The 11,595-nt window shown below is 40.6% G+C and overlaps 1 protein-coding gene across 1 annotated transcript; it reads right to left on the bottom strand.

Annotated features, from left to right (window-relative positions):
* Window positions 1-1,011: 1,011 nt before the first annotated feature.
* Window positions 1,012-1,977, bottom strand: LOC101706139 (olfactory receptor 2G3). Its single transcript, XM_004870970.2, has one exon. The coding sequence runs from the start codon at window positions 1,975-1,977 to the stop codon at window positions 1,012-1,014; it is 966 nt and encodes a 321-aa protein (XP_004871027.2).
* Between the last annotated feature and the right edge of the window lie 9,618 nt (window positions 1,978-11,595).

Raw genomic sequence — 11,595 nt, 5'->3', positions numbered from 1 at the left:
ATCTCATCCAGATCAAAATGGCTATCATCAAAAACGCAAAATATAATAAATGCTCATGAGATTACAATGAAAATGGAACATTTATACACTGATGGTGGGAATGTAAATTAGTACAGCCACTATTAAATCAGTATACAGGTTTCTTAAGTAAAAATAAATAAAAATAGACCTGCCACACCATCCAGCTATGCCACTCCTTTTTATATTAGCCAAAGTGAAGTCAGTATACAACAGAAATACTAAATGTTAAACACTAATGTTTATTGTGGCAGTATTCATAGTAACTAAGTTATGGACTTAAAATAGATACCACTTAGTGGATGAATGGATAAACAAAAAATGGTATATATACAGAGTGAAATATCATTCAATGACAAAGGAAAACAAAATCATCCCATTTGTAGGAAATTTAATGGAATTGAAGATAATTTACCTAAGTAAACAAGCTGGATACCAAAAAACAAATACCACCTTTTTGTCATATACAATACATAGGGAGAAAAAGGTGAGATGAGAGGAGAATGGGGATGATTAGGCAGGACAAAGGTGATCAGGGGAGGATTAGGGGGCCAAGAGCGGAGAAGAGAGAGGGTGGATATAATCAGTGCACATTGCATGCATGCAGAGATATGTGTCTCAATGGAAATCATTACAGTGTGCAATTAATATGATAAAGTAAAAAGAAGAGAGGAAGGAAGGAAGGGAAGAAACACAGAAAGGAAGGTAGAAAGAAATAAAAAGAATGAAACAGCATTTCTCACCAACCAAAATAGATATGGACCATGTTGTTTCTTATGTCTGTGGAGGCCAGACATATTACATGAAGTGTTTGACAAAGGACAATGGTTATGTATGGGATGAAAGATATAGAACTTTCTAGTCCAAAGATTTTCTTCAGTCATTAAGGTGGTTTGCCTTGAAACTTGGGACCTCTTTTTTAGAACTTGTGGATGTTAATTCAGAAGAGAAGATGCCGTATGCCAATATTCATCATTTTGTACCTGTAGTTGTTTAGGAGACAGGCAGAGATCTTCTGGGTTTCCAAAACTTGACCCTGCCCTGGGATTGCAGGATCCTCTTCCATGCTGTCTGCACATCCTTGTTTCTCAGGGTGTAGATGAGTGGGTTGAGCATTGGTGTGATAACACAATAGAAGAAGGACAGGAATTTGGCCTGAGAACTCTTGGCTGGGGGCTGGAGGTACATGTAGATGCCTGGTCCAAAGTACATGGTGACCACCAGCAAGTGGGAACTGCAGGTGCTAAGGGCCTTGTGCCTGCCTTCAGCTGAAGGGAGCTTCAGTACAGCCCTGGCAATGAAGGTGTAAGAGATGACCACCAGCAGGGGAGCCACCATTGCAAATGGGATGTTTCCTACAACCATTGCAAGCTCATTAGCAGAGGTTTCCCCACAGGCCAGCTTGATGAGCACAGGAACCTCACAGAACAAGTGGTCTAGGGTGTGGTGCCCACAGAGAGGCAGCTGGAGGGTGAGTGTGGCTTGCAGCAGGGAACTGGTCAGGCCACTGGACCAGGAGGCAGTTGCCATCTGCACACACACTGAGGGATGCATGATGAGAGTGTACTGGAGGGGCCGGCAGATGGCCACATAGCGATCAATGGCCATCACGGCCAGCACGGCACATTCAGTGGTGCCCACCCAGGTATAAACATAGAGCTGTGTGATGCAGCCCCGGGAAGGAATTGTCTTTTCTGGTCCCCACAGGTTGGCCAGCAGCTGGGGCACAATGGTGCAGGTGATACAGAGGTCCAGCAGAGAGAGGTTGTCCAGGAAGAAGTACATTGGGGTCTGGAGTCTGGGGTCCACCAGGGAGAGGAGGATGATGGTGCTGTTCCCCACCAGGGTGAGGAGGTAGGAGAACAGGACCACTGCAAAGAGGGGCTTCTCCAGCCATGGAAACTCTGAGAAGCCCAGGAGGACAAAAGTGTTGGGAAAGCTCATGTTTCCCCTTTCCATTGGACTAGTCTTTAATATATGGCTGGAAGGAAAGAGACACATTTTTGTAGATAAATTTATTTTCTTCTTTTCCTTTTTTCATTAGTGTATGCTTACAATGTTTAATAGTTTCACATGCAGCTTCATACTCTATGAACTTTTTCTTCCTGAAAGAGGGCATCAAATAAAGTTTATTTGAGGCAACATTTTCTCCTCTTTTATTCCAAAATTTTCTTATGATGACATAAAAATTATGCATTCACAAATTTTTAAACATGTAGTTCAGTGGAATCAAGTACATTGATAATGTTGTAAAACCATCACCACCATTTTCTGAATATTTTCCTCTTGCAAACTCAATCTTAACCTATGAGATATCTCCTTTCTTTCCCCTAACAAGTGACCTTTATCACACTAGTTAGAATCAAGCAACACTCATTTTTGTGGTTAGCTTATTTACCTCATATCATGTCCTGAAAGTTCATGTGTATTGAAGCATATATTACCATTTTCTACTTTTATATACTTCAGGTCGTATATATGTAAAAAGTCTGTTTACATACATCTCTCAATTGATGCACACATTGTTTCCATTGTTCTGCTACTGTGCTTGATGCTGCCATGCACAATAGTATCCAATACCTCTTTGAGATCCTGGTTTCCATTTCTTTGGGTGCAGACTCAGATGTGCACTTTCTGTACCCTACAGTAACCCTGTGTCCAAGTCTCTGCAGAACAACCACATTTCTCTGTCCATCTGCTGTGCTATTTTCCTTCCTCTAGCAGTGCACAAGGGCTCCAGCCATCCACATACTGGAGAGCAACCTCATCTCTTGCTGCTTTTCTCTGATATTCACCATCCTATTCTGTATAAATTTCTGGGGATTTGTACATTATGCAGTCTGTGGTAGATTTTATGGAACCCAAACAGTCTAGAACATCACTATGCACTCTCTCTTTCCCTTAAATGTACTTCTGTCATTTTCATGTCATTTTTACAAAAAATTTTCATCATAAAGTTGAATGAGAGCAAATATTTTCAAATGTGGACCATTTTAAAGAACACATTTTATCTCATGATTGGGAGGAATATGCATGAACTACATTAAAAAACATGCCATGAGGTTGGAAATATAATTACATGAAGAATTAAAAAAAGTATGTTGACATTTTATAAAATGTTATAACAACATTATTTACTTTACCTTTAAACAGAGTCATAATATCATAACTAAATACTATCACTGTATTCAGGAAAGTGAGCTCTAAAACAGCTTTTCTAGGATATGTTACCAAGCCACCAGGAAAAAATACCCTCAGAGATGATCCATGGCAAATTGTTTAGATTCATGGATGTTACAGAAACATAGTTGATCAGCTTGCAGATCTGTAGTCAAGCATTCTTGAGAGTCACAAAAGTATCAGCAGACATGAGGGACAAATATTACCCAAAGTTTCAGAAAGAAAGAGACGCTAAATTTTGTGATAACTGAAGGGGAAAGTAGAGAACAGTGCTGAACAAAATGTTCGTGAGAGTGGGGTTAGTCAGAGCAAATGCAGGTCAATTTGAACCCAACAGAAAATGGGACCTTATTTGGAGAGTGAGGAGTGGATATTTGTTGTGGGCCCTGTTTGTAGCTGGACATTTGGAGTAGGGCCATGCACCTTTTGTTTACATCCAGAGTAACACTCTCTGAATGTTTGTTCTGCTGGAAGACACAGTGAGCCCTAGTGTTTAAGGCAGGCTGTATCTGCACCTTGATCTTTTGCCTCTTGCACTGAAATGCAAGAAATCATGTTCACTGTCAGGATTTGGTTAAAACTAAGTGGAGTATCAGCATGTATGTGAATAGTAGTCATCTGAAACTGGCAACTTGCTCATTCTACAATTATTTTCCTAGAAATATTAAACAAAATAACAAACAAGAACCATGACAACTCACAACAGCACATAAGAATCAATGTGGCTGGAGAGAAGCTGTATTGTGATGGCCCAAATACTGCTTCCTACAGCCCAATGTAAGGGCCCTGCTGTGCTTAGTGAGCTTCCAAGTGAGCCTCTCTCTCTCCCTCTCTAGACGGAGGGTCATCACAGCTCACATGCAATTCTCAGTTGATCATTCAGGGTGAAGAAAGCACACCTGCATAGTGAATGCAGAAGATGGCGGAGCAAAGACACTGGGCCATGCACAAGAGAGGGCTGACGGTCACCAGGACATGCAACCCCTCCTCACAGCAGAGGGGACTTTGTACTGAGATTAAGCCTGTGACAAGATGGTAAAGACATTTTTGATCTCATACTTAAAACAAGTAGAACAAAGGGGAAATATTGAGATAAGCTATGCCTTGGATCTCTTGATAGCAATACTGTCCAGAGTATGTAATATATATAAAACCATTCATTCTGTACTGCCGAATTACATCTGCTTTCTGTATACCTCCGTTTGTTTAGACATCATTTGACAATTGTATTATAAATGGGTGCACTGGGGTGACAGGGGGTTCAGTTGGACTCTGGAGATTGGTACCCAGCAGCTCCTTTGAGGGCTTGGAATTGTTGGCAGAGATGCTGTTATGTGGAGATCAAACTCAGTACATGGGCACATGTTGGAGGACAGGGAAATATGCTGCAAATTATTTTCAGCAGCAATATACATCAAAGACATATGTAGATTCAGTTTTGGATAAATATCTGTTATATATTTTCACAAGTTGACAGATCCATTTGTACATCATGTAAAATGTGATGTTCTGAGGAACACATGCATGGTGGAGTGGCTAATATAGCAAATTATAATGTGCATTACCCACACAGTAATATTTTTTGTGGTCATAACATTTAATATCCATGTGCTTAGCATTTTTCAAAAACCCAAAACAGAACTTTTGACTTTTCCTCCTCTCTAGCTGTACATTAGTGTCCATTGGCCACCACCTCTCAACCCTGCTCCTCCTTAAGTGTCCACACCTGGTAGTCACCGTCCTACTCTCTACTTCAAAAAGATTCACTTTTAGAGATTCTAAATTTGAGTGAGACCTTGTGGTAGTTTTCTCTCACCTCACCACTGTTAGAGTGGCTGATTTAGAAAGACAAAGAGAGCAAATGTTGGAAGGATTGAGGAGGAAAGGGAACCCAGGAATGCTGTTGGTGGGATTGCATATTTATGCAGCCATATGGACAACAGAATGAATTAGACTGTATCTACCTACCACGGCACCAGTCACTCCCACTTCTGAGTATATAACCAAAAGAAACAAAATCAGCATGTTGAAGAATCATCTGCCCTTCATTTCAGCCTTATTCAAAGTAACAGGACAGAGAACTTACTGTGCTCATCAGTATAGAAAAGGACACAAAAATGTGGTATGTATATACAATATAATATTATTCAGTCTTAAAAAGAGAGGAAATCCTATCATTTGGGACAAATAGGTTAATTTCGGGACACAGAAAGACAAATTTTGTTTTAAAAAGAACTTTCTTCTTGCAAAATATCATTGGAAAAATTTGATTATTTGAGTGGCCAATATTTGGAAATAGCACAAAATTATTCAGAAAACTCAGGAATGAAAAACACTTCACAGGCTTCCCTTGCCATAATGTCAGACTTGTTATCCCTGGGACTGTTCTGTGTCCAGAGGTGCAAAACCCAATCCAGTCCTCATGCTCACGTGCTAAAGTGATCCCCAGGAATAAGGATTAAAACAATTAAAATGAATAATTGATAATTTGAAATAGGAAGTAAAGGTCCAAATGGGTAGGGGAAGTGGGAGGCGGAGGGGAAAGGAAAGAAGGTAAAGGAAAAATTATGAACAAGGAAAACAAATGCAAGCGAAGTCTATGTAAATAGGGAAGGGTGGAGGGGGTGAAGGGTGCACAGGTAATGGGGAAAAAATAAGAACCAAGATACATCATGTACAGGTACAAGCACCTAATGATAAATGTAAACATACTGTATACCCAAAATGTACCAATAAAATAATTTAAGCAAAAAATAAAAAATAAAACTCAGAGGGACCCTGGAAGCCCCCACTTTACACTCAGGCCCCGATGTGGCCCCTTCATCTTTCCGTGTGTTCTCTCTCTCTCTCTGTCCTCATCTTCTCCTCTGCCTGTTCCCCCTGCAGGCCTGGATCCCTGCACAGGGCTTCTCCTCTTCCTCTGCTGGTCTGCAGGAGGACCTGTCTTGTGTACAACCTGCACCAGAGCTGGCTCCTCTGAGGGTGGTTCCATGGCCTCCCCTCTCCATCTCATGTGTGACTTTGAATTCTTACACCCCTGCAGTTACTCTTGTCTCTCCTTCTGCCACTGAGAGCTTTGAGTTTGATGAATGCTTAAGTTCTAAAAATTTATATAAGGCTGAGGATGTAATTCAGTGCTAGAGCATTTCCCTACTATGCACAAGGCCAGGGTATCAATCTCCACCGCAAATAAATACACATAAACAAAAAATTGTCTCCATATTTATTATTAATTTAAAATGTTTTCCTACTTGCATGGTCTTGTGTGGTTATTTCACACATGTATGTAAAGTGTAAAAATCAAATCAGAGCTGCCAGCTTTTCCATCTTGTGACCTTTAAGTTTGCCTCTCATGCTCATGCACTCCCTATGGGAGTCTCTTAATGATTGTTTAAATGTAAAAATGGTGTTACTCACAGTGGGGCGGCTCACATACTTCCACAGCCTCATCCAAGCTTCTTAGCCCTCTGAAGCCCTACTGAAATGCCCACGCTGGCCACTCCCATCCACCTCCTCACAGCTCAGCCACACATGGAGCTGATTCAGCTCCACTGCAGATGATGTTTCTCTCATTTGCCATGGAAACATCTTATTTCTTTCCCAATTTCTGTCCAGTGCTCTAGACTTTACTGAAATTTTATTTCATCTTCAGCTCCTGGTTTCTAGTATCACGTAAGACATGGAATGACAGATTCTTGATGTTTTTTCTTGCTGATTTTCATCTAACACCTGGTGCAATGCTTGCTCCTTACCAGGTCCTCAGTGTGCAGGGATGGTTTTGTTCCCTGTTTCACCACTAGGGATTGTTGTGCTGCCACCTTTCTGGTGCCAGCAACTTCCAAGATATGATGACAGAGGGAAGGATATCACTAAGTTCAAAAATTCTCTCCTCAAAGTGCTCATTTAGTGTCTAGATTGAGCCACCCTCATTGGCTAAGAGAGAATCTCCTTCAAAACTTGAGGAGAAAGGAGGCTCAGCACTCATACTCATGAATAACTGCCCCCCCCACCCCGTTACCTTGACAGTGAAGAGGCAAAGGTGTAGAGAGTGAGGAGCCAGCAGTGGGAAAGTTGGGTCCTGGGTCAGGGACACAGGTTCCTTCCAGGGTTTAGGGCTCCATCCACAGAGCGGTGCAGTCATCTGAATCCAGCCATTAGAGGGGGTCTTTTGAGCGGAGGCCTCCTGAGATTGCTGGCTGGATGCTCTGAGACCTGAGATGCTCCAGCATGTAATTAGCTCCAGGGCTAAGACTGTAGAAAGGAGAAGCCCAGAGGGATTTGAGCTTCTCTCTTGTGATTCTTGGGAATCATCTTGCTCTGAGACATCTGAGAGAGCTTAAGGCCAGATGGTGATTAAATAAAATTGCTATTTCCAGGATTGACATGGACTCTAAGTCCACAGCTTGTTGTTCTCATGCCTTCTTTCAAATGTTGGGCTCAAGGGCAGCCTGATGCAGCCACAGGGGAAACTCAGTTTAAATCTTCTGCACTTTCCCATACAAGTCCTAACCAGGCTCAACCTTTCTTAGCTTCTGAGACCAGATGAATATTAGTGTTTCCATACTTACACGTATGTAGACAAATTTCATGGCTCATTACATGCAAATCAGTATATTTAATTTTTTGAATTAGTATATTTTAAATGAAACAAATCAAAAATCAGCAGAAAATTGGGAAGGGAAGCTCTTTAGCTGCATAAATATTTGCCCTTTGGTCTTGTGGGAAACCTGATGACACCTTTATGAAGTATCCTGTTTTGCAATACTGATTTTTCTTGAAATGTATTTTACCATATTGCAAAACCCTGGCTTTGTTCTGGATTCCATTGTTGCTGTTGTCTCCACCCACAGAGTGAACTGAAAAGATAACACACTGGCTGATTTCAAGAAAAATGCTTTTGCAGTTAATTGACTTATGTAATGATCCTTGTTTTACAATTACTGCTACTGCTATTAGAGGTTGGGCCTTTGCAAGACATAGGTTAAAAGGAATATTTGCAGGAATTCAATGCTGGCTTTTTTCAAAAGAATCTACTCTTGGACGACTGCCTCCATTATGGCAGTGGCAGCTTGGAAAAGCACATAGTCCCCTTTACTAGTTTTTCTTTTTCCAGTGACCTTGCTGTACCATCACAAAGAGGTTAGTTCCTCTCAGAAGACACTTTAGACAGGTGACAGGTAATCACAGATCATAATTTTCACCAACTTGCCTCACCTCTCTTCAACTGTTACTTCCAAAGCATGAAGAACCAAAAAATTCTTGCAAAATGCAAATGGTGATTTTCTAAATGACAAGAATACATGTACTGTATGCTGTTGTTTGTTATTGACCATGGAAGGTTGTGCCATCAGAACACTGGCCAAATTCTCCAGCAATGGATTTCAGCAATCCAGCTCCCATGATGGTCTCTCAGTGAGGAGCTGTATGCTGCATTTTAGCAGCAGGCCCTGTGGCTAGCAAATCACCATTACCACCCTGGAGCATCATGGACTCCTGAGTCATAACCACCAAAATCACTGGGCAGCATGTTGGCTTTGGTGCGTGTAGAGGAGTGGCTAAGAATGGGCGAATGGACCACTGTGCTAGGGTGAGTGGTACAGTAGACTCTTGGGCAAAGCTGAAGGACTCCTGGTATTGTAAAAGGCTCTTGACTCATGGGAGAAGTGGTTTAAAATTTCCTGGTTTTAAGCAATCAGTACAAATGAACAGTACTGTGAGTTGATGTCAGCAGCCCTGTTGAGATTTCAAGATATCTTCTGGGAGGCCGCAGTGAGGCCATGAACAGGGTTTTGCCAACCCTTAGACATCTGCAGTGGAGAATGTCCTGGCAATGATGGCCCTGGCTTGACCACATGGTATTGAGTGCTGATCATGTCGCACCAGTTTAGTTCTTGAGGGAACTTGCTCTAGGGCTTGGTTTGGACCATTGCTTCAAGATATTGGGCTTTACTGATTTCTTGTTCTGGGAAGCATTGGGTCTTATCATGGAAATGGATTTCTGGATAAAAGACTGTATCTGCTCTGTATTGATTTCTGCCTCAGTGCAGATGATTTTTGAATTGCTTTGGACTGTGTATTTTTCTGGGAAAATATTGGTTCTTATATTTGTATTTTGCTGAATATTGTGTGACTTTAGTCTGTTGTTAGTGTCTTTCTTTTGATTCTGTCTAATAGAACTATTTTTCTTAGAGATATTGAGGGTATGTTGTATGAAAGAGCTTTTGTATTTGATATTTGGTTGCTGTAGCTCTCTTATTCCAGGTAATAATCAAAAGGTTAGCAAAGCTTTGTTTGTTTGTTTGTGGTTTTTTATGTTAAATCTGGTAAAGATCCTACAGAATATAGGAGTACAGAACATATTCCAAAAGAGTCACCCTCAGAGTGCCTTTTAGCTAATTGTGTTAAATTGAAAGATGATTTTGTAAAGAAAACAGGTTGATTTTCTTCCATAACAGAGTGTGATGTGAATGTAAATTGGAATTCTGGCCCTCAAAAGGGTCTCTGAATTATAATAACACTTTCCAGCTAGATCTGTTTCATACAAGGGAAGGGAAGTATCAGTTTATCCCTCACATCCAGGTTTTGATGAAGCTATTTTTTATGGCTACAGTTTCTGAACCCTGTAGGCTCACAACACAGACAGAATACTTCTTTGGAATGATTCCTTGCCAACAGGTATCCACACCTACACTGAACTCAGTATGGGGTTGTACAGCACATGATGTGGGACCATCCTCTGTTTTTTGAGCCAATTGATAGCCCCTCAGCCTTTCCCTCCCAACCAAGCAGAGGCCCTTTCACCTCTACTTTTACTAGTACCTGCTCCATCAGTCTCATAAGGACTGATAACAGGAAACAAATCAACACCTCACTTTATTCAGGGGAATCTGTTCCCATTACAGGAAGTGTTTCAGAGGAAGAAGTAGCTATCAGATTTGTGTTCCTTTCTCAGTGGTAAATATGTCTCAGTGTAAAGAAAAGCTAATAAACTTTAAACACCTAATTAAGGGTTATGAGGATACTAGTGAATTTAGGGATTAATTTCTTCAGTTGATCACAGCTTTTGTTCTGGCTTGAAGGAATTATTATCCTTCATTAACTCATTATTACCCTCTTGTTACTCATTGTTATCCTCCTGATCTGAACATACATCTTTTTTGCAGTAAAGTATTCATCTTTTCCTAAAAATTTTTTTCAGTAAATATTCATATAATGGCTAGTGAAGTGGTGATAGGTTGGCAGCTAACACTTCATACTATGATGTTCAGAGGCCTGGGGAAGATACAATCCCCAATCAAGATGCTAAATGAGACCAGGAAATTCTAACCATGAAGGAGGTTGGAGAATTTTTTATCTTGTTTTACAGTAGGAATGGAAAGGTGACAAGTTATCCCTGTGAATTACGTTATGGTCAAAGAGATCATGTAAAAAAGACAGCATACTCCTACTGTGTTTCAAAATCACTTGTTAGAGGCTTTCTTAATATGTACTAAAACTAACCCAGGGTCATCAGCAATGAGATCCCTAACAACCATGCATTATATAATTCATTTTATCCAGATATTGGAAGGAAGTTACAAAACTTGATTCAGGACCTAAAATCTCACTGTCAAACTTGATAGAAGAGCCCTTCAAAAGCTATAATAACCAGAACCAGTCAGTTGAAGATGGATAAGAGAAAATTGTATAGATTTTGGCTGATTTAGGTCAACAACTAGCTAAAGATAGCTCCTCCACAATTTCATGGCAAGATTGGGTAGAAATGAGAAGACACATAAAGAAGTCTCAAAACCAGACTTCCAGATTACCTACAGCAGCCCCAAAGGGAAATAAGATGGAACACTCTGATACTCAACCACCTGGACTCCCTGAACCAGCAACAAAAGAGGATCTGGAAAAAATGAAATCAGAAATAATTTCTCAGATAACAGCAGAGAGTATGCTCATAGTGCAAGACACGATTAATAAATGGTGATCAAAAACTCCACTGAAAGTCTACACAGCAGAATGAGCCAATGTGAAGACAGAATTTCAGATATAGAAGGTAAGATTGCAATTAGTGACCAGGAGAAGAAAAATTGCTTCAAAATTGTAAGGGACCACAAGAAATCAGTCCATCACCTGCTAGACAATCCAAAGAGGAATAACATAAGGCTGAATGGAGTCAAAGAAGAAGTAGGAGAGCATGCAGTTGGCATAACAAAACTGTTCACAGAAGTAATGGCAGAAAACTTTCCAAGCAGGGCAAAAGAACTAGACATACAGATAAGTGAGGCATATAGGACTCCAAAGAGCCTTGATCAAAGAATATCTACATACAGGCATATAACTGTTAAGATTCCAGAAACTCAATGGAACAAAGTTCTACAAGCAGTTACAGAAAAGAAACAAATCACA

Source organism: Heterocephalus glaber, unplaced genomic scaffold, assembly GCF_053883595.1.
Source record: "Heterocephalus glaber isolate CG9 unplaced genomic scaffold, H.glaber_assembly_v1.0 deba00001461, whole genome shotgun sequence".
In the NCBI taxonomy this organism is placed as follows: Eukaryota; Metazoa; Chordata; class Mammalia; order Rodentia; family Bathyergidae; genus Heterocephalus; species Heterocephalus glaber.
Note: the sequence above shows the minus strand (reverse complement) of the source record. Positions and strands in the feature narration are given on the sequence as shown.

Bases quoted from the DNA above. Each gene is read 5' to 3' on its own strand.
- LOC101706139 (XM_004870970.2), bottom strand. From the start codon at position 1,977: ATGGAAAGGGGAAACATGAGCTTTCCCAACACTTTTGTCCTCCTGGGC.